This window comes from Oncorhynchus gorbuscha, linkage group LG06 (assembly GCF_021184085.1).
Source record: "Oncorhynchus gorbuscha isolate QuinsamMale2020 ecotype Even-year linkage group LG06, OgorEven_v1.0, whole genome shotgun sequence".
NCBI lineage: Eukaryota > Metazoa > Chordata > Actinopteri > Salmoniformes > Salmonidae > Oncorhynchus > Oncorhynchus gorbuscha.
Genome location: NC_060178.1, coordinates 8475883 through 8499395, shown reverse-complemented (window position 1 = coordinate 8499395; position 23513 = coordinate 8475883). Strand labels below are relative to the sequence as shown.

Below are 23513 nucleotides of genomic sequence, written 5' to 3'. Positions count from 1 at the left end.
GGCCACTTAGCAACATTCAATGTCGTCTCGGTAACCAACTCCAGTATATATTTGGCCTTGTGTTTTAGGTTATTGTCCTGCTTTAAAGGTGAATTTGCCTCCCAGACTGAACCAGGTTTTCCTCTGGGATTTTGCCTGTGCCTGTCTATTCCATGTATTGTTATCCTAAAAACCTCCCTAGTCCTTTACGGTGAAAAGCATACCCATAACATGACGCAGCCATCACCATGCTTGAAAATATGAAGAGTGATACTCAGTGATGTGTTGTGTTGGATTTGCCTCAAACGTAACGCTTTGTATTCAGGACAAAAAGTTAATTTATTTGCTGCAGTTTTTGCAGTTTTATTTTAGTGCCTTGTTGCAAACAGGATGCATGTTTTGGAATATGTGTATTGTGACCAGGCTTCCTTCATTTAACTCTGTCATTTAGGTTATTATTGTGGAGTAACTACAATGTTGTTGATCCGTCCTCAGTTTTCTCCGATCACAGCCATTAAACTCTGTAGCTGTTTTAAAATCACCATTGGCCTCATGGTGAAATCCCTGAGCGGTTTCCTTCCTCTCTGGTAACTGAGTTAGGAAGGATGCCTGTATCTTTGTAGTGACTGGGTGTATTGATATGCCATCCAAAGTGTAATTAGTAACTTCACCATCCTCAAAGGGATGTTCAATGTCTGCTTTTTTTCATTTTTACCCATCTACCAATAGATACCCTTCTTTGCGAGGCATTGGATAATCTCCATAGTCTTTGTGGTTGAATCTGTGTTTTCACTGCTCGACTGAAGGACCTTTCAGATAATTGTATGTGTGGGGTACAAAGATGAGGTAGTCGTTCAAAAGTCCATGCAACTTATTATGTGACTTTGTTAAAGCACATGTTTACTCCTGAACTTATTTAGGCTTGGATTAATAAAGGGATTGAAGACTTGACCATCCTCAAAGGGATAAAAGTGTTTTACCCATCTACCCTTCTTTGCGAGGCATCGGAAAACCTTCCTGTTTTTTTGTGGTTGAATCTGTGTTCGAAATTCACTTCTCGACTTACAGATAATTTTATGGTGGGGGTACAGAGATGAGATAGTCATTTAAAAATCATGTTATACACTATTATTGCCCACGTAGTGCAACTTATTATGTGACTTGTTAAGCATATTGTTACTCTTGAACTTATTTAGGCTTGCCATAACAAAGGGGTTGAATACTTATTGACTCAAGACATTTTCAGCTTTTCATTTTTAATTAATTTGTTTAAAAAAATATCTAAAAAAGGTAATTCCACTTTCACATTGTGGGGTGTCGGCCAATGACACAAAATCTAAATGGTATCCATTTTAAATTCAGGCTGTAACACAACAAAATGTGGAAAAAGCCAAAGGGGTGTGAATACTTATTCTGTATCTCATTGTCGTTTGTAACCTATATTATTATTATTATTATTATTATTATTATTATTATTGCTGTGTTGATTGTGGTGCTCGCGACGGCTTTCAATTTGTCTTGGATTACATTTTTTTTTTGTGACCTGATAATATATTTTTTTACCTCAGCTGTTTATTCCATCACAGGCTGTGTTCATATTTCGGTGCATTTGAAAAGAAAGTGTCTACAATTCCTTTTGCATCAAAATTCACCACTTCGTTCTCGGTCTTGTGATCTTATGCTAATGTCCGTTAATATAATTGTTTATTTGTATCATTAATGAAGCGATACTAGTATAATGATTGATTTGCTATTATACCCTGTTTTCTAAGTCCTTAATTGTATTTATTTTTTATTTTTTAAATCTCTTGTCTGTCTACCCGTCACCGTAACCCTCCAACACTGCAACTTCACTAGGACTGAGAATCAGAGAGCCTCCACTCCTGGACTATGGTTACTACATTACACACACACTATTTATTGCAAGAAATCAAAATAAAATCGGAGACTGTTTAAAAAAATAAAAAAATAAATAAATAACATTTTTACACACGGCCTTATCTGGTCAAACACATCACAAGAAAAAATATCAGTTTTGAATATTGTTTCGCCACTAACCTGTTTGTGTTGTTGTAACTTGAAACCGTTTCAGTGACCAGAGTGGCATGTCGTCCAGCCGAACACAGCAGATGTACGCTTTCAACTGGATCCGCAATCACCTAGAGGAGCACCCTGAGACATCACTGCCAAAGCAAGAGGTGTACGACGAATACAAGTGAGTATGACCTGTACATAGGGTTAAAAAGATTCCTGGAGTCAAAAGACAATAAGCAGGTCATCCTGAATACTCCAACTAGGATTTCTGGAAATGGGAATTTACGGGAATTTTGAAACCCTACTTACGTTCTCAGTACAGAATTTCCATTGAAAGTGCTTTCTAGACTAGGTTTAAACTGTGTCTGGGAAAGCAGCCCTTGAGTGGAGTATTAGCAGTAGTAGTAGTAGCGGTAGTAGTAGTAGCAGCGGTAGTAGTACTAGTATTGGTAGTAGTAGTAATAGTATTAGTAGTAGTACTAGTAGTAGTAGTAGCGGTAGTAGTAGTAGTGGTAGTAGTAGCGGTAGTAGTAGTAGCAGCTGCAGTAGTAGTAGTAGCGGTAGTAGTAGCAGTAGTAGTAGTAGCGGTAGTAGTAGTAGCAGCTGCAGTAGTAGTAGTAGCGGTCGTAGTAGTAGCAGCGGTAGGAGTACTAGTATTGGTAGTAGTAGCAGTAGCAGCAGTATTAGTAGTACTAGTATTAGTAGTAGTAGTGGTAGTAGTAGTGGTAGTAGTAGTAGCGGTAGTAGTAGTAGCGGCAGTAGTAGTAGCAGTAGTAGTAGCGGTAGTAGTAGTATCAGCGGTAGTAGTAGTAGTAGCGGTAGTAGTACTAGTATTGGTAGCAGTAGCAGCAGTATTAGTAGTACTAGTATTAGTAGTAGTACTAGTATTAGTAGTAGTGGTAGTAGTAGTAGCGGTAGTAGTAGTAGTAGCGGTAGTAGTAGCAGTAGTAGTAGTAGCGGTAGTAGTAGTAGCAGCTGCAGTAGTAGCGGTCGTAGTAGTAGCAGCGGTAGTTGTACTAGTATTGGTAGTAGTAGCAGTAGCAGCAGTATTAGTAGTACTAGTATTAGTAGTAGTAGTAGTAGCGGTAATAGTAGTATCAGCGGTAGTAGTAGTAGCAGCGGTAGTAGTACTAGTATTAGTAGTAGTAGTAGTTGTGGTAGTAGTAGTAGTAGCAGTAGTAGTTGTAGTAGCAGCAGCATTAGTAGCAGTAGTAGTAGTAGTAGCATTAGCAGCAGTAGTATTAGTAGCAGTAGTAGCAGTATTAGTAGCAGTAGCATTAGTAGTAGTAGTAGTAGTAGTAGTAGTAGTAGTAGCAGCAGTTGCGGTAGTAGTAGCAGTATCAGAGCAGTAGTAGTAGTAATAGTAGTAGTAGTAGTAGCATTAGTAGCAGCAGTAGTAGCAGCAGTAGTTGTATTAGTAGCAGTAGTAGTAGTAGTAGCGGTAGCAGCAGTAGAAGTAGTAGAATTAGTAGTAGTAGTAGCATTAGCAGTAGTAACAGCAGTAGCATTAGTAGCAGTAGCATTAGTAGTAGTAGCAGTAGCATTAGTAGTAGTAGTAGCAGCATTAGTAGCATCAGTAGTAGTAGAGGTAGCAGCAGTAGTAGTATTAGTAGCAGTAGTAGTAGTATTAGTAGCAGTAGTAGTAGTATTAGTAGCAGTAGCGGTAGCAGCAGTGGTAGTATTAGTAGCAGCCGTAGTAGTAGTAGCAGTAGGATTAGTAGCAGTAGCAGTAGTATTAGTAGCAGTAGTAGCAGTTGAATTAGCAGTAGTATTAGTAGCAGTAGCATTAGTAGTAGTAGCAGTTGCATTAGCAGTAGTAGTTAGTAGTAGCAGCAGTATTAGTAGCGGTATTAGCAGTTGTAGCAGCAGTAGTAGTTAGTAGTAGGTAATGTTAGTAGCAGTGTTAGTAGCAGCAGTAGTAGTAGTGGTAGCAGCAGTTGTAGCAGTAGTAGTTAGTAGTAGGTAATGTTAGTAGCAGTAGCAGTGTTAGTAGCAGCAGTAGTAGTAGTGGTAGCAGCAGTTGTAGCAGCAGTAGTAGTTAGTAGTAGGTAATGTTTGTAGTAGTAGTAGTTACTAGTAGTTAATGTTAATAGTAGCAGTAGTTACTAGTAGTTAATGTTAATAGTAGCAGTAGTTACTAGTAGTTAATGTTAATAGTAGCAGTAGTTACTAGTAGTTAATGTTAATAGTAGCAGTAGTTACTAGTAGTTAATGTTAATAGTAGCAGTAGTTACTAGTAGTTAATGTTAATAGTAGCAGTAGTTACTAGTAGTTAATGTTAATAGTAGCAGTAGTAGTAGTAGTTAATGTTAATAGTAGCAGTAGTTACTAGTAGTTAATGTTAATAGTAGCAGTAGTAGTAGTAGTTAATGTTAATAGTAGCAGTAGTAGTAGTAGGTAATGTTAGTAGTAGCAGTAGTTACTAATAGTTAATGTTAATAGTAGCAGTAGTAGTAGTAGTTAATGTTAATAGTAGCAGTGGTTACTAGTAGTTAATGTTAATAGTAGCAGTAGCAGTAGTAGTAGTGGTAGCAGCAGTTGTGGCAGCAGTAGTAGTTAGTAGTAGGTAATGTTAGTAGTAGCAGTAGTTACTAATAGTTAATGTTAATAGTAGCAGTAGTAGTAGTAGTTAGAGATAGCAGCTGTAGTTAGTAATAGTTGTTCATAGTAGCAGTTAGTAGTTCAAAAGGGGGATTTGTTTCCACATTATTCACTAGAGAATCATCTAACTTTAGTGTGTTTCTTTCTGTTAACTGTTCAGATCAATCAAATGTATTTTATAAAGCCCTTTTCACATCAGCAGTGGCAGAAATACAGTGGCCAGGAATGACATGTACAGTATTGTGATAATACATGTACATATTAGTGGAGGACGGCTCGTAATAATGTATGTAACGGAGCAAATGGAATGGCATCCAACACCTGGAAACCATGGAAACCATGTGTGTTTGATGTATTTAAAACCCATTCCACTGATTCCACTCCAGCCATTACCACGAGCCCATCCTCCCTAATTAAGGGAGCCTCATCAGCCTCCTGTACTACAGATTGTATTGTCATAATGCATGTTTATCATGTTGTGAATGTGTTTCAGGAGCTACTGTGACAGTCTTGCCTACCACCCACTGAGTGCTGCAGACTTTGGAAAGATCATGAAGAACGTGTTTCCCAACATGAAGGCTCGCCGCCTGGGCATGAGAGGCAAATCTAAATACTGTTATAGTGGACTGAGGAAGAAAGCTTTTGTTCACATGCCTTCTCTGCCCAACTTGGACTTACAAAAATCAGATGACGGTGTAAGTTGACATGATGTCTTTTTTTTTTTGTTGCTCGGAAGTGGCCATAATCATTTCAGAACAAGTACATGTAGATTTCAGAGTTGGGGTCAGTTCCATTTCATCAGAGTTGGGGTCAGTTCCATTTCATCAGAGTTGGGGTCAGTTCCATTTCATCAGGGTTGGGGTCAGTTCCATTTCATCAGGGTTGGGGTCAGTTCCATTTCATCAGGGTTGGGGTCAGTTCCATTTCATCAGAGTTGGGGTCAGTTCCATTTCATCAGGGTTGGGGTCAGTTCCATTTCATCAGGGTTGGGGTCAGTTCCATTTCATCAGGGTTGGGGTCAGTTCCATTTCATCAGGGTTGGGGTCAGTTCCATTTCATCAGGGTTGGGGTCAGTTCCATTTCAATCCAGTCAATTCAGGAAGTAAACTGAAATTCTAATTCCAAATCTCATTGAAAAGCAAGTTTAGGAAAATTGGAATTTCAGTTTAGATCTGAATTGAAATGGAATTGACCCAAGTAGATCCACCCTAACTCCAGACAGGATATCAGATCTGAAGGACCTCTTCCGTACTAACCCTCTTCCCTCATCTCCCCCCCAGTGTGAGTTAATGGAGCCGTCGTCGGGCCAGTCTCCCAGTGCGGAGGATGAGATGCGCTCAGCGGCCTGTGGCTTGGTGTGTGAGTGGGCTCAGAAGGTCCTCAGCAGACAGTTTGATGCCGTGGAGGACCTGGCTCGCTTCCTGCTCAACAGTCACTACATAGGAACCAAGTCCATGGCTGCCCTCACCGTCATGACTGGGGCTCCCACAGGTAGGCATGGCTAATGGGGATGGTATGGAAGGTACAGGTAGGCATGGCTAATGGGGATGGTATGGAAGGTACAGGTAGTGTGACGACCCTCCCACTCTGTCTGCCGTATTCTGTCTTTGTTCTTGTTTCCTTATTAGGATGCCGGTGGGCGGAGTTGAGAGGGTCGTCAGCTACATGGGAAACACCTGGGCCAGGTGTCTCCCAGGATAAATAGACCTCTTCCACATTCATGGAGGAGACTCTCTCCATGCAGACACCTGTTGTAGATTGTGTTGTGGTTCTTGGTGGCCTTTTGTTTGTTTGCTTTGGCACCTTTCAAAACCCTGCATTATCACATTCATGCATGCATAACACTCACTTACACTACTGATTACTGATTACACACACCATTGGATATTTTCCTTAGTTGCTTTAGTTAATAAATATATATTTTGCTACTCCTTATCTCCACGTTGCCTCCCTTTGTTACGGGCTTTGAGCCGGTTCGTGACAAGTGGGGGCTCGCCCGGGATCTTTGAACTATTGGTTTGGGAGACCGTGGAGGTACGTGTTTGGTTTGAATATGGTGTTTGAGTGTGATCGGCCCAGTATTGGTTGCCTTTGTTGTTTGGTTTGTGTGCTATGTTGGAGAGAGTATAATGGTTAGTTTCCAGGCCCTGCCTAGCCTGAACTCTTGTTCTACTTTCTGTTGGGACGTCAGTCTGAAGTGAGTAATCTGCTGTGTACCTCGGTGGGAGATTTGGGTAGGGTAGTGGAACTTGCTACCCGGAGCTATAGCCTTTTTCCCCTGATAGGTTTAGCGACGTGTTTCATTTTTTGGAATATGTTGGGCATGGTTAATGTTTGTTATTTTTGTGTGGTGTCTGTGGACTGAGCAGTTGTCTCGGGGGCACATCCGTGGCTTGGTGGAATTTGCCAGCATGCTGGGGAGTTCTATTTCCTTGCCAGCGGGCTACAGTGCGTAAATTCCCACCGCAAATCTGCACGAAGACTAGGGTTGAGTTATTGTAGGTTTTGGGGAAGCTCCATATCTCGTCTCTCTTCTGTGGTGCTCAGGGTGATTGTCAATTCTCGGGTTGTGTTCTGGTGTGCTCAGCAGAAGGGAAAAGCGATACATTTTTTTTGTGTGATTATGGCGTCTTATGTAGATAAGTTTATTCGCTCTCCATCAGAGGAATTGTTAGATTTAGGTACTAAAGAACAGCTGTTGAAGGTCGCGGAACACTACAAGGTTGAGATTAGTGATAAACGTCTAAAGAATTCTATTAGGTTGATATTGAAAGCCAATCTGATGGAGAGTGGTATTCTTGAAGTTACCACCGGGCCAGCCTCTGCTGAGGATTTGTTGTCTCCCCATAACGTTACAATGGCCATTCCATCGGTTAGTCCAAGTAGCCTTCTTTTTGAACAGCAGAAAGAACTGCTTTTGTTACAGCTAGAGCATGATCGTGAGAAGCTAGAGCATGATCGTGAGAAGCTAGAGCATGATCGTGTGAAATATGAAAAGGAATTGGCATTTAAACAAGATATGGAGCGTGCTAAAATCAAGTTGCAACAAGAACGTATAGAGTTGGTTAGGGAAGGAAAGATCTCAGGGGAGAGTTTGTTTTGGGAAGGTGACCCAGATTTACCTAGGGGTAGTTCCGCTTTTGGTCATGCCCCAGAGACATTTGATATTGTTGGGAACTTGCGGTTATTGCCTCGGTTTAATGAAAGGGACCCCGAGACATTCTTTTCGTTGTTTGAGCGGGTTGCTGACGCTAGGAGTTGGCCTGATTCTGACCGCACTTTAATGTTGCAGTGTGTGCTGACTGGTAAAGCGCAGGAAGCATATTCAGCTCTTAGTGTACACGACAGTGCCAGTTATGATAAAGTTAAAACAGCTGTGTTACAGATTTATGAATTGGTCCCTGAGGCTTACCGCCAACGATTTAGAACTTTAAAAGGGACGATAACCAGACTCATGTTGAGTTTGCGCGACAGTTATCTTTACAGTTTAATCGCTGGTGTTCCGCCTCTGCAGTTGTGACTTTCCAAGGGCTGTGTGATCTGATTATGTTAGAGCAATTTAAGGACACAATTCCTGATCGTATTGCCACTTATATTAATGAACAGAAAGTAAAGAATGTTGCTGAAGCTGCGGTTTTGGCGGACGAGTATGTGTTGACTCACAAAAGTGTCTTTGCAAAACCCCGTATTCGGAAAGAGTGGGGGCATTCGGATAGATTTGGGCTTCGCTCACCGAGATACTTTGGTTCTCGGGCAGAGTTCTATTCAACTAGGGTTGAACCTGACTCCCATGGTAAGGCTGACTTTGGGCAGGAGTGTCACTACTGTCAAGGTTCAGGTCATTGGAAAACGAATGTCCACTTCTCAGATCAAAGGGTGCTTACGCTAAATCTAAGCCTGCTGCGTTAGCTGCACCTGTTCCACATCAGTTCATTCTTGACTCATTTCCTCAGGCCCAGGAGAATGTGAAAGTCCATATTGATCCAGACTATTTACCTTTCATTACAGAAGGTTTTGTGTCTATGTTAGGAAGTAAAGACCTAGTGCCAGTGAAGATCCTGAGAGACACAGGTGCCTCTGAATCATTTGTGTTGGAGTCTGTGTTACCCTTTTCTGCTGAGACTGATTCGGGGAATAGTGTTCTAATTAGGGGAATAGGTTTGAACACTCTGTCAGTTCCATTGCATAAACTGATGTTGGATTGTGGGCTGGTGAAGGGTGAAGTTGTTGTGGGGGTGCGTCCTTCGTTGCCTATTGAGGGTATCGACGTTATCCTTGGGAATAACTTGGCAGGTGAGCGTGTATGGCCAGTCGTGTTTCCATCTCTAGTGGTTTCCACTAAGCCGTCATTTGTTGGGATTCCTGATGAGAGTGTACAGAGTTTCCCAGAGGTGTTCTCTGCGTGTGCAGTGACACGTTCTATGAGCCGTGGTGAACTAGTCACTGCGCCGACTAATGATAATAATACAAAGTATGTCAGTGTCTTCCCTGTTATCCCGTTATCTGTAACCCGCTCAGATCTAATCAATGCTCAATGGGATGACCCCACGTTGGAAGAGTTGCGTGATCAAATTGTGCCTATAGAACAGTTGGGAGATGTCGCCCATGGCTATTTTCTCCAAGAGGATGTCCTGATGAGAAAGTGGGTGTCTCATGATAGTGTTTTTCTGGGGGAGGCAATTAGTCAAGTTGTTGTACCAGTTAAGCTTCGTGAGTTGGTGTTGGAAACTTCTCACAGCGACGTTGCTGGACATATGGGGGTGAGGAAAACCTACAATCGCATATTAAGACATTTCTTTTGGCCTAGATTAAAGAGGGATGTTTCTGATTTTATCAAAACTTGTCACACCTGTCAATTAACTGGTAAGCCTAATCAAGTTATTAAACCAGTACCATTGTTTCCTATTCCTGTACTCAGCCAACCTTTTGAGTATCTGATTATTGACTGTGTGGGTCCTCTGCCTCGTTCTAAAAGGGTAGCAGTTACCTGTTCACTGTGATGTGTCAGACCACTAGGTTTCCTGCTGCCTATCCTCTCCGATCTATCACGACTAAATCGGTGTTAAAAGCTTTGACTCAGTTTCTCTCATTGTTTGGAATCCCTAAGGTCATTCAGAGTGATCAAGGATCTAATTTTACCTCTAATCTGTTTGGTCAGGTTCTTCAACAGCTCCATATTAAACACAATGTGTCTAGCGCCTATCACGCGCAAAGTCAAGGAGCACTGGAACGTTTCCATCAAACACTTAAGTCTTTGTTGAGAGCTTATTGTACTGAGATGGATAAGGATTGGGAGGAGGGGTTGCCTTGGTTACTGTTAGCCGCTAGGGAAGTTTCACAGGAGAGCACAGGTTTCAGTCCAAATGACCTTGTGTTTGGACATAGGGTGCGTGGACTTTTATCTGTTCTCCAGGATGACTGGAAGTCTCCCGAGCCTCCTCAGTCCCTGTGTTCGTATGTGTGTGATTTCCGGCGACGGCTGTATGCCGCTGGTGAAATGGCTAAAGAGAAGTTATCATCTTCACAGGAGAGGATGAAGGGCATATTTGATCGCCGAACTGAGCCTCGTCACTTTAGTCCAGGTGACCAGGTTCTTGCTCTGCTGCCAATTGTTGGTTCTCCTTTTCAAGCCAAATTTCAAGGTCCATATACAGTGGTGCGCCAGTACACTGAGCAAAATTATCTAGTTGCCACTCCAGAACGGAGGAAAGCACACCAGCTGTGCCATGTAAATCTGTTAAAACCCTATTATGCACGTTCCTCTGCGACTGAACAGTGGGATTCTACAGAGGACGGTAAACCTGTTCTTTTGGCTGATACCGTTGTTTCCTTGGGTTCTTGTCGTGCTAGACCTGTGCATGAGGAGGAAGATGTTCCTGGTCCTGACGATTGTATATTGCAGGGTAGATTGAAAAATTCAGAAACACTGGATATTTTAGACAGTCTTCGCACTCACCTACCTGTTGATGAGCGGAAAGAGATGGTTGGTCTGATGCAGAGATTTCCAGGTTTATTTTCTGATACACCTACACGTACAAACTTAATAGAACATGATATTGACATTGGAGGTGCTGACCCCATTTGTCAGCGGTTCTATAGAGTTTCTTCAGAGAAACTAAGTTGTCTGGATGCTGAGGTCAAGTACATGCTGGAGAGTAAGATAGCAGAGCCTTCTTTCTCCAGTTGGGCTTCTCCCTGTATCTTGGTCAGTAAACCGGATGGAACAAACCGTTTTTGTACGGACTACCGTAAGGTAAACAGTGTCACAAAGCCAGATTCATTTCCTCTTCCTCAGATGGAGGACTGTGTTGATCAAGTCGGTGCAGCTAAGTTTGTGAGCAAATTTGACCTGTTAAAAGGCTATTGGCAGGTGCCACTGACGAGTAGGGCACGTGAAATCTCTGCCTTTATTACACCCTTTGGTCTGTACTCGTATTCAGTTATGAGTTTCGGTCTGCGCAATGCACCTGCCACTTTTCAGCGACTTATGAACAGGGTTGTCGCCGGTCTGACCGGGTGCGCTGTTTATTTGGACGATGTAGTGATCTATGCAGATACTTGGGAAGAACATCTGTCCCGTATTCAAGCCTTGTTCGAACGTCTGGCTGCGGGTCGCCTCACAATCAATCTGGCAAAATGTGAGTTTGCTCAGGCGACCGTTACATACCTTGGAAAAGTGGTTGGGCAGGGTGAAGTGCGTCCTGTTCGGGCTAAAGTGGTGGCTATTGATGCTTTTCCACCACCAACTACTAAAAAGGATAATGCGATGGTGTTTATTTTTACAATCATTCCATCTCGATGTGAGGCACATCCGGGGGACTGAAAACGTGATTGCTGATGCGCTCTCTCGTGCGCCCTGTTCCTAATGTTTACGTGACTGACCATTGTTTCGCATTGTCATGTTCTCTCTGTCCTGTCTGCTCCCTCCTGGTCTTGTTTTCTTTCCTCTTAAATGTTGCTTCCTGTGCGAAGGTTGCTGAGGTCTGGGGAGGAGGTTGGCTGGGGCAAATTGTAAGTGTGAACACGTAAACCCTCATCAATTTGGGGCACAGAGGCTGTGTCAATTTGGGACGCAGAGGCCTGTGTCAATTTGGGACGCAGAGGCCTGTGTCAATTTGGGACGCAGAGGCCTGTGTCAATTTGGGACGCAGAGGCCTGTGTCAATTTGGGACGCAGAGGCCTGTGTCAATTTGGGACGCAGAGGCCTGTGTCAATTTGGGACGCAGAGGCCTGTGTCAATTTGGGACGCAGAGGCCTGTGTCAATTTGGGACGCAGAGGCCTGTGTCAATTTGGGACGCAGAGGCCTGTGTCAATTTGGGACGCAGAGGCCTGTGTCAATTTGGGACGCAGAGGCCTGTGTCAATTTGGGACGCAGAGGCCTGTGTCAATTTGGGACGCAGAGGCCTGTGTCAATTTGGGACGCAGAGGCCTGTGTCAATTTGGGACGCAGAGGCCTGTGTCAATTTGGGACGCAGTGGCCTGTGTCAATTTGGGACGCGGGAGGCTGGTATGTTATTCCGGGGGGTCCTTGTTGGTCCCCGGTTTTATGGGGGGGAATGTGACGACCCTCCCACTCTGTCTGCCGTATTCTGTCTTTGTTCTTGTTTCCTTATTAGGATGCCGGTGGGCGGAGTTGAGAGGGTCGTCAGCTACATGGGAAACACCTGGGCCAGGTGTCTCCCAGGATAAATAGACCTCTTCCACATTCATGGAGGAGACTCTCTCCATGCAGACACCTGTTGTAGATTGTGTTGTGGTTCTTGGTGGCCTTTTGTTTGTTTGCTTTGGCACCTTTCAAAACCCTGCATTATCACATTCATGCATGCATAACACTCACTTACACTACTGATTACTGATTACACACACCATTGGATATTTTCCTTAGTTGCTTTAGTTAATAAATATATATTTTGCTACTCCTTATCTCCACGTTGCCTCCCTTTGTTACGGGCTTTGAGCCGGTTCGTGACAGTAGGCATGGCTAATGGGGATGATGGTATGGGAGGTAGGCATGGCTAATGGGGATGGTGGTATGGGAGGTAGGCATGGCTAATGGGGATGGTGTGGAAGGTACAGGTAGGCATGGCTAATGGGGATGATGGTATGGGAGGTAGGCATGGCTAATGGGGATGGTGGTATGGGAGGTAGGCATGGCTAATGGGGATGATGGTATGGGAGATAGGCATGGCTAATGGGGATGGTATGGAAGGTACAGGTAGGCATGGCTAATGGGGATGGTGGTATGGGAGGTAGGCATGGCTAATGGGGATGGTGGTATGGGAGGTAGGCATGGCTAATGGGGATGATGGTATGGGAGGTAGGCATGGCTAATGGGGATGGTGGTATGGGAGGTAGGCATGGCTAATGGGGATGGTGTGGAAGGTACAGGTAGGCATGGCTAATGGGGTGGTATGGAAGGTACAGGTAGGCATGGCTAATGGGGATGGTATGGAAGGTACAGGTAGGCATGGCTAATGAAGATGGTGGTATGGGAGGTAGGCATGGCTAATGGGGATGGTGGTATGGTAGGTAGGCATGGCTAATGGGGATGGTGTGGAAGGTACAGGTAGGCATGGCTAATGGGGATGGTGTGGAAGGTACAGGTAGGCATGGCTAATGGGGATGGTGGTATGGGAGGTAGGCATGGCTAATGGGGATGGTGGGTTGGAAGGTACAGGTAGGCATGGCTAATGGGGATGGTGGCAAGGATGACCGCAGTCAATGTGGCTCAACTGTCAACAGGGGGCTCACCTGTCAACAGGGTTGTCACCTGTCAACAGGTGGCTCACCTGTCAACGGGGGGCTCAGCTGTCAACAGGCGACTCAGCTGTCAACAGGCGACTCAGCTGTCAACAGGCGACTCAGCTGTCAACAGGCGACTCAGCTGTCAACAGGCGGCTGAGCTGTCAACAGGGGGCTCAGCTGTTAACAGGGGGCTCAGCTGTCAACAGGGGGCTCAGCTGTCAACAGGGGGCTCAGCTGTCTACAGGGGGCTGAGCTGTTAACAGGGGGCTCAGCTGTCAACAGGGGGCTCAGCTGTCAACAGGGGGCTCAGCTGTCAACAGGGGGCTCAGCTGTCAACAGGGGGCTCAGCTGTCAACAGGGGGCTCAGCTGTCAACAGGGGGCTCAGCTGTCAACAGGGGGCTCAGCTGTCTACAGGGGGCTCAGCTGTCTTGCTCATGTATCAGGCTCCAGTTGAACATGTAATGTTTTGGGTGACGGAGTCTAACGTTAGTTCTGAAGATTCAAAAACCGTTTTAAACTCTCAGGTGTGTTGACTCTGAAAAGTATTGGTTACTTCTCATCTGTATGTCTCACCAGGTCTAAAGACGCCCACGCCAACCTCTGCGTTCGTGCCCACGTCCGAGGCCTCGTCCTTCCAGCCGCAGGTGAAGACGCTGGCCTCTCCCTCGGTAGACGCCAAGCAGCAGCTCCAGAGGAAGATCCAGAAGAAACAGCAGGAGCAGAAGCTCCAGTCCCCCCTGCCTGGAGAGGCCCAGGGACAGAACCAGGCCAGGAGGACCGAGGCCAGCACCCCAGGGCCAGCTATCCCCTGTGGAAGTCCTGCTCTGCTCTCACCACAACCTACCATTGGTATAGTGGTGGCAGCCGTCTCCAGTCCCATCACGGTAAGAAGGGGTTATTAACACAGTTAATAGGCTGGTTATTTTAGGCTGGGTTTCTGTACAGCACTTTGAGATATCAGCTGATGTACGAAGGGCTATATATAAATAAATAAATTTGATTTGAACACACACACACACACACACACACACACACACACACACACACACACACACACACACACACACACACACACACACACACACACACACACACACACACACACACACACACACACACACACACACAGTTGAAGTTGGAAGTTTACATACACCTTAGCCAAATACATTTAAACTCAGTTTTTCACAATTCCTGACATTTAATCCTAGTAAAAATTCCCTGTCTTAGGTCAGTTGCCTATAAATTGTTTAACTTGGGACAAATGTTTCGAGTTGCCTTCCACAAGCTTCCCACAATAAGTTGGGTGAATTTTGTCCCATTCCTCCTGACAGACCTGGTGTACTGAGTCAGGTTTGTAGGCCTCTATGCTCGCACGTGCTTTTTCAGTTCTGCCCACACATTTTCTATAGGATTGAGGTCAGGGCTTTGTAATGGCCACTCCAATACCTTGACTTTATTGCCCTTAAGCCATTTTGCCACAACTTTGGATGTATGCTTGGGGTCATTGTCATTTCTCCAAAAAAGTATGATCTTTGTCCCCATGTGCAGTTGCAAACCGTAGTCTGGCTTTTATATGGTGGTTTTGGAGCAGTGGCTTCTTCCTTGCTGAGCGGCCTTTCAGGTTATGTCGATATAAGACTCGTTTTACTGTGGATATAGATACTTTTGTACCTGTTTCCTCCAACATCTTCACAAGGTCCTTTGCTGTTGTTCTAGGATTGATTTTCACTTTTCGCACCAAAGTACATTCAACTCTAGGAGACAGAACGCGTCTCCTTCCTGAGCGGTATGACGGCTGCGTGGTCCCATGGTGTTAATACTTGCGTACTATTGTTTGTACAGATCAACGTGATACCTTCAGGCGTTTGGAAATTGCTCCCAAGGATGAAACAGACTTGTGGAGGTCTACACTTTTTTTCTGAGGTCTTTGCTGATTTCTTTATATTTTCCCATGATGTCAAGCAAATAGTCACTGAGTTTGAAGGTAGTCCTTGAAATACATCCACAGGCACACCTCCAATTGACTCAAATGATGTCAATTAGCCTATCAGAAGATTCTAAAGCCATGACATAATTTTCTGGAAATTTCCAAGCTGTTTAAAGGCACAGTCCACTTAGTGTATGTAAACTTCTGACCCACTGGAATTGTGATACAGTGAATTATAAGTGAAATCATCTGTCTGTAAACAATTGTTGGAAAAATGACTTGTGTCATGCACAAAGTAGATGTCCTAACCGACTTGCCAAAACTAAAGTTTGTCAACAAGAAATTTGTGGTGTGGTTGAAAAATGAATTTTAATGACAACAACCTAAGTGTATGTAAACTTCCGACTTCAACTGTACGCACACAGATCAGACAAGATTGATAATGGTTAGTCCAGGTTTGGTCAGTGTAGGTCGTCATTGTAAATAATAATTTGTTTTTAACCGACTTGCCTCGTTAAATAAAGGTTAAAAACACTACGTAGTCAAAAAAAATGACACAGAAATAAACCAGATAAGTGTTTTTCCTAGAAGTATTTTTCAGGGTTTAATGTTTAATAGTCATAATTCCCTAATCGAACATGTTCCACCGTGTCCGTCCCCCCTCCCCTGCAGGTCCAGAGGAGCAGACAGCTGATGACTTCCCCTAGCCCAGTGGGATCCGCCGAGGGGAAGGTCTTGCCAACGGTCAACTTCCAGGTGGTCACCCACACCCAGTCTCTGACCCACAGGCAGTCCCCGAAGACTCCCCAAAACATCTCAGCCAGCCCCGTGGGCGACCGCCTGGCCAGGCACAGGTACTAAGGAAGTATAAACTATACCGTCAGAACCAAAACCTAAGGTTAGGCATAGAGTTCAAATTAAGTAAGGTTAAGGTTCAGGAACAAGGGTTAAGTTGGATATAGTTTCAGCGGGGTTAAGGTAAGGTTCAGGAACAAGGGTTAAGTTGGGTATAGTTTCAGCGGGGTTAAAGTTCAGGAACAAGGGTTAAGTTGGGTATAGTTTCAGCGGGGTTAAGGTTCAGGAACAAGGGTTAAGTTGGGTATAGTTTCAGCGGGGTTAAGGTAAGGTTCAGGAACAAGGGTTAAGTTGGGTATAGTTTCAGCGGGGTTAAAGTTCAGGAACAAGGGTTAAGTTGGGTATAGTTTCAGCGGGGTTAAGGTAAGGTTCAGGAACAAGGGTTAAGTTGGATATAGTTTCAGCAGGGTTAAGGTAAGGTTCAGGAACAAGGGTTAAGTTGGGTATAGTTTCAGCGGGGTTAAGGTAAGGTTCAGGAACAAGGGTTAAGTTGGATATAGTTTCAGCGGGGTTAAGGTAAGGTTCAGGAACAAGGGTTAAGTTGGGTATAGTTTCAGCGGGGTTAAAGTTCAGGAACAAGGGTTAAGTTGGGTATAGTTTCAGCGGGGTTAAGGTAAGGTTCAGGAACAAGGGTTAAGTTGGATATAGTTTCAGCAGGGTTAAGGTAAGGTTCAGGAACAAGGGTTAAGTTGGGTATAGTTTCAGCGGGGTTAAAGTTCAGGGTAATGCATTATTGTTCTGCTGGTTAAATTGACACTGTCTAATAGACATTAATTAACACGAAATCTGTAGTTTGTGTTAATCTATTTCCATCTCCTGGAACCACAGGTACCCCCAGATCCTCCCCAAGCCCTCAGCCACAGGGGCCATCACCCTGCGTTCGCCCCCCACCCTGCTCATCACAAACAGCCCCATGAAGACCCACCACGTTGTCAAGATGACCGCCATCTCCCTGGCCCCTAGCAACACTCTCAGTACCAGCAGTAACAGTATGGTCCTCAGGCCAGCCTCGGCCGGGGTGGGAACCACCACCACCACCACCACCTTTACCACCATCGCTGCCCTAGAGGAGGTCCAGCAACAGGGACAGAGCCAGGGAGGCCCCCCAGCCCCAGCCACCCCCCAGTCCCCTGCAGCATGGCCTGGCGCCCCACCCTCCACCCCTATTCCCACAGTGGTCCCTGAGGCCATCATCACTGATAATAACCCGGGCTGTAACTCTGATAAACGGAGCACCATAAAGCAGTCCCCCTGTGGGGCCAAAGGTCCAGAGAGAGCCACCAAGTACCGGGCGGCCAGCGAACCCTCGCTTATGGTGAAATGCTCACCAGGACCTGACAGAGTGACCGCTAGGACCAAAAGCGTCTCATTCTCCTCCACCTCTCCTCCAGCTGCTGCCACCAATGCAGCGATCAAGTGGGTGGGGCCTCAGCAGGACAGCAATAAGAGCATCATCGCCACCACCTGTCATCAAGAAAGTCCTTTGTATCTGACAGTTGCTCCCTCGGCCAATCAAAATACTCCTAACGTCAGCGGAATGTCCTCCTCGTCCAATGGCTCGTCGGCTGTTACCTTATTGTCCCCTAAAGACTCCTCGTTCGGGGTCAAGAGCCCCAGGAAGCGGGCCGGCCCCGGGCTGGATTCCTCCCATGTCATCCCTGTGAAGCGCGTCTTCATCTCCCAGCAGCCTTTGAGTGTGACCTTTGACCCCAAACCATGGGTTCCAGCTAGACCTGGCACTCCGGCCAGACCTGAGAGTGCCCCCTGTCGAGTGACTGTGAAACAACACCTAGTGCCCACGAAGATCTTGGCGCTGTCCGACTCGCCTGTCACGAACGCAGACATCTCCTCCCTCTCTTCCTCGCAGGCTGTCGTCAGTGTGAAGCCACAGGTCTCCTCGTTGCTGGTAGTGAAACGTGAAGACCCGTCCTCTCGAGGACTAACACTAAGCACTGTCAGCAGTCACACCAGCAGCACTGCAGCCCCTGATAGCACCACCACCGCAGTGTCTGAGCAGCAGCATCAATCTGAGGCCTCTGTTTCTGTGATGGCGGTTGGAGCACAGCAACAATCTGAGGCCTCTGTCTCTGCGATGGCGGTTGGAGCACAGCATCAATCTGAGGCCTCTGTTTCTGTGATGGCGGTAATAGCACAGCAACAATCTGAGGCCTCTGTTTCTGTGATGGCGGTTGGAGCACAGCAACAATCTGAGGCCTCTGTTCTGCGATGGCGGTTGGAGCACAGCATCAATCTGAGGCCTCTGTTTCTGTGATGGGGGATATAAAGAGCACAATGTGGGAGGAGTCAGTTGCGGGGCACCCGGAAGAGCTGCAGAAACAGACCTTCAGTCAGAATGTGAGTCTATAGCTGTGTTCGAATACCCATACTGTGTACTACGTACTTAATGCGTATATACTACATATTATATACTATTAGTATACTGTAAACAAACTGTATCCTTTCAGTTGAGCTTACTAGCGGTTCGCCCGTCTACCGGAAGTTAATGCTGTTGCTATGCAACTTACTGCTAGCTTGTTAGCATAACAAATGACAAGCTAGACATTTTACGACTTCATTAAAGATGTCTATTAAGAACGCATAAATGACTACACCACTACTCCGATTTCAGAGCACTCTCGTCTGAGTGTGCCAAAAGTGTAGAATAACTGGCAAATTTACAAACACTCAACACCCGTTGAATATGGCTGGTGTCAGTAAACGTTTGCAGAAAAGCGCAATTAAATTGTTTCCAGCAGCACAGTTACAGTCACCAACGCTCTGGATAACATGAAAACAGCCTAACCAGCTCTGCTAGGGTGGGTTAAATGGTCAGAGAGAGGTGTTCTCTCATTTGTGTCTGGAAGAAGCTAGCATGCTAGCCAATGTTATAAAGTTAGCTTGGGTGCTTGACTGTCTGTTGTGAGGTCAGAAAACTCGGATCAACCATACTCTTCGGGCCAGAGCGTCCGGCGTGCACTCCGAGAGCAAACCGCTTTGAATTTACAAACGGACAATCTGACAATGCTCTGATTTTACTAAGGCACATACTACTGTAATGATATGCTATGCGTTTCGTAAGGCTAGCATAGCTTACACATAATGTGTAAGGTAACTTATTTGAAAACGTATTTAAAGCAATTGAATTTGTATCCGTTCTCGTCGTCAGTCTGCATATTTTCCACCATTTTCTTCAAATCTGAAAACATTGTGAAGCCACGCCCATTTTTATGAAGAATTGCATTATGGGCCCTTAAAAGCACAGAAATAGTGTCCACTGCTTGTATACTTCGTATTTTGGTGAATGTAGTATATGACATCCGGGAACTTTTGGCATACTAACTATATCCACTCTTTGACCAATACGCATATTACATACCCAATGTATGTCACAAATAGTAGTTAGGTTAGTGCAGTTAGTCTGAGTATTTCAACACAGTTTATATGTGTGGCCCCTCTATGTCTATGTATAGTGCTAATTGTTTTTAAATAGATAAGAGTTTAGAAAAGTTATGTCATTCCACAATATTTTAACACCGGACACCGATTCAAATGTAACGCACCATTTTTAATCATCCTCTTGCCTACCTCATTTGAACACACACTTGTATATATACTTTTTTTTCCTATTGCGTTATTGCCTGTATGTTTTGTTTACTCCATGTGTAACTCTTGTGTTGTTGTTTTGTGTCGCACTGCTTTGCTTTATCCTGGCCATGGTCACAGTTGTAAATGAGAACTTGTTCTCAACTGGCTTACCTGGTTAAATAAAGGTGAAATAAACAAAAATTCCTTGTAGGGTAATGTCAATGAAACATTGTCCCTCCTCTGATGGTCAATAAAGTTCTATTCTGATTTGTTTCAATTCTAGATACCAGCAGACCACACCAAGCAGCAGGCCCTGGGCTCCACCATGAACCAACACCAACTCCCAAACATCATGTCCCAGACCTCAGACTCCTCTGATCAGTTATCTGGCCTTCACCAGGAGATGGTGGACTTTGCCTCCTCAGCCTCCCAGCACGGCTCCACCATGGACTATTTCTCCTTTAACGATGACGATATGACCCAGGACAGCATAGTGGAGGAACTGGTTCAGATGGAGGAACAGATGAAGCTGAAGGGCCTCCAGCCGTTGTTCAGTAGCTGTGTGGATAATATCTCTCTCCAGGGCCAGCCTGGGGGCCCCCAGGGGTCCATCCTCAACACTCACCACCAGGGGGATAGTTCCTCTTTCTACCAGTCTGCCCATAGCAGCACAACCCCCATCCAGACTCCCACCCCAACTCCCACCCCTACTCCAACCCCGACCCCCACCGAGATGACTCTCGGTGGGCACGGGCTGACCAGAGAGAGCCCCTGTTGCCATCACAGCATGGCCCCTATCACGCCCGTGGAGGGGCCTCTAGGAGGCCGACACACCCCTATAAGCGCTCTGTCTAACTGTTCTAGCGGCATCCCTCCCAGCCCGGTGGAGTGCAGGAACCCGTTTGCCTTCACCCCTATCAACTCCAGCATGGCAGGGGGTTACCACGATGCCTCCGTGGTGTCTGTCTCCTCCAGTCCCATCAAGCCCATGCAGAGACCCATGGCCACTCACCCAGATAAGGCTAAACTGGAGTGGATCAACAACCGCTACAACAGTAGTAGTACTGAAGCTACTGGAGGAGTCGGAGCAGGGCCAGGTTCCGGGTTATCCATCTCTAACCACAGCCTTGGTGGACTCCTGCCTAGTTACCAGGATCTAGTGGATGACCATTTCCGTAAGCCGCACGCCTTCGCTGTTCCGGGCCACAGTGGCCAGTCTTTCCAGTCTCAGTCCAGACTGCAGGATGGCGAACACTTCTCTCCCATCTCCCCGGTGCAACAGCAGATGACCAGCGTGTCGACCACGCCCACCAACACTCCAACCAAACAGGATGAGAGATTTGCTGTGCCCGCTCCTTTAGACAACAAGGGCGGAGCCTCATCGTCGGGGGGCGGGACGTTCCGTTGCCGTAGCGTCAGCCCCGCCGTCCGCCAGAGGACCTTCAGCGGCACCGGCACAACACCCAGCACTAGCACAACCACTCAATTGGTCGTCTCCCCTTTCAGCTCCCCCATGACCTCCTCCGAGATACTCAGCTTCCTGTCCAATAGCCAATCGGTGGGCAGTAACCTCCACAGCATGGCCCAGCGCAGCCAATCGGTGCCCTTAAACATCATGATGCAGAGCGTTGTGGAGATGGAGCTGCTTCCTGTAGAGATGCAGGCCATCCAGGGACAGAACCAGAGTAACGCCAATAAGATCACCAACGTCCTCTTGAGTAAGATGGACTCTGGCGTGGACGACACAGTCAGGGGCCTGGGCATCAACAACTTCCCCTCCAACTACACTGCCCGCATGAACCTCACCCAGATGCTGGAGACCCAGTCTCAGAGCCAGGCCACCAATGGGAGCTTCACAACCGGAAGGGGAGGAGGTAACACCCACCAATCCCACCTTCAGCTGCAGACCGTCAGCTCCAGCCCTGCCTCCTTCGACCTCCAGCAGCATGGGGGCTACCTCACCAGCGCTGGAGGAGGCGGGGGGGGTGTGAGCTTCTCCTCTGGAGACAACCAAGCACAATCAGGTCCTGGTGAGAATGTGGACCTGGAGCTCCAGCAGATCCAGGGCCTCCAAGAGCTCCAGACCCAGACCCAGCTCCAATCCCAGGCTAGACTGCTCCAGAGTCCCCAGCTCCAGGGTGGGCTCCAGGTTCTCCAGACCCAGACCCAGCTCCAATCCCAGGCTAGACTGCTCCAGAGTCCCCATCCCCAGCTCCAGCTTCTCCAGACCCAGTCCCAGGTACTCCTCCAGCCCACCCCCACGCAGCAGCAACAGGAGGATGACGCCCAGCAACAGCTAGACTTCAACAACACTGTTAAAGACCTGTTAGGTGATGACGGCCTCAACGTTGACGCTGAAGGCCTCAACCCCAGCTCTCAACTGGTCGGTCAGGTGGCGTCAGAGCTTAATGCCGCCGTGGTGTCCGACTTCACCAATGACATCAGGTTGACCTCCGACCTTTCCAACAGCATCACTGACCTGAACACACTGGACGCCAACCTCCTGTTCAATCCGTCCAATCAGCAGCAAGAACAGTACGAAGACGCCACACTGGAAGAGCTGAAGAACGATCCTCTGTTTCAGCAGATATGTAGTGATACTGTGAACTCCTCGTTCGACTGGCTAGAGAGCAAAGACCAGCCTACTACCGTAGAGATGTTGGGCTAATGTTGTTATTGGACGCATCCCAAATGGATGCTCATTCCCTACATAGTGCACTACTTTCCATCAGGGTCCATAGGGTCGACCCATAAGGCCTGGTCAAACGAAGTGCACTAAATATAGGGAATAGGATGCCATTTCAAATGCAAACCATTATTTTTAAATAAGTATTTATGGTTTTCGTTTTGTTGTCTTTTGTTTTGAACTGTGAGTAATTTGTATACAGTACATTTGGGAAAATATTCAGACCCCTTCACTTTTTACACATTTTGTTACGTTAACATTATTTTTCTAAAATGGACTCAATTGTTTTTTTCCCCCCATCAATTTACACACAATAACCCATAATGACATCACAATACCCCATAATGACATCACAATACCCCGTAATGACATCACAATACCCCATAATGACAAATACCAAAATATTACATTTACATAAGTATTCAGAACCTTTACTCAGTACTTTGTTGAAGCACCTTTGGTGTTCTCTCGGGTTTAAGTCCAAGCTCTGGCTGGGCCACTCAAGGACATTCACAGACTTGTCCCCTAAGCCACTCCTGCGTTGTCTAAGCTCTGTGCTTAGGGTCATTGTCCCATTGGAAGGTGAAACTTCACCCCAGACTGAGGTCCTGATCGCTCTGGAGCAGGTTTTCATCAAGGATCTCTGTACTTTGCTCTGTTCATCTTTCCCTCGATCCTGACTAGTCTCCCAGTCGCTGCCTCTGAAAAACGACCAACAGCATGATGCTGCCACCACCATGCTTCACCGTAGAGATGGTGGAGGTTTCCTCCAAACGTGACGCTTGGCATTCAGGCCAAAGAGTTCAATCTTGGTTTCATCAGACCATAGAATCTTATTTTTCATGGTCTGCGTCCTTTAGGTGCCTTTTGGCAAACTCCAAGCGGGCTGTTATGTGCCTTTTACTGTGGAGTGGCTTCTGTCTGGCCATTCTACCATAAAGGCCTGATTGGTGGAGTGCTGCAGAGAAAGTTGTCCTTCTGGAAGGTTCTCCCATCTCCACAGAGAAACTCTGGAGCTCTGTCGGAGCGACCATCGGGTTCTTGGTCACCTCCCTGACCAAGGCCCTTCTCCCCTGATTTCTCCGTTTGGCCGGGTGGC

The 23513-nt window shown here is 46.1% G+C and overlaps 1 protein-coding gene across 1 annotated transcript in view; it reads left to right on the top strand.

The window, feature by feature from the left end:
- The window catches only part of LOC124037489 (DNA-binding protein RFX7-like), a 28139-nt gene extending 5391 nt beyond the window's left edge, over positions 1-22748 (top strand). Inside the window, 9 exon segments of the mRNA XM_046352238.1 lie at positions 1837-1872; positions 2072-2194; positions 5108-5309; positions 5895-6105; positions 13938-14245; positions 15961-16142; positions 16972-18362; positions 18365-18498; positions 20012-22748. Coding sequence (XP_046208194.1) covers positions 1837-1872; positions 2072-2194; positions 5108-5309; positions 5895-6105; positions 13938-14245; positions 15961-16142; positions 16972-18362; positions 18365-18498; positions 20012-22396 — 4972 coding nt within the window. The 3' untranslated portion in view covers positions 22397-22748.
- Positions 22749-23513: the final 765 nt, after the last annotated feature.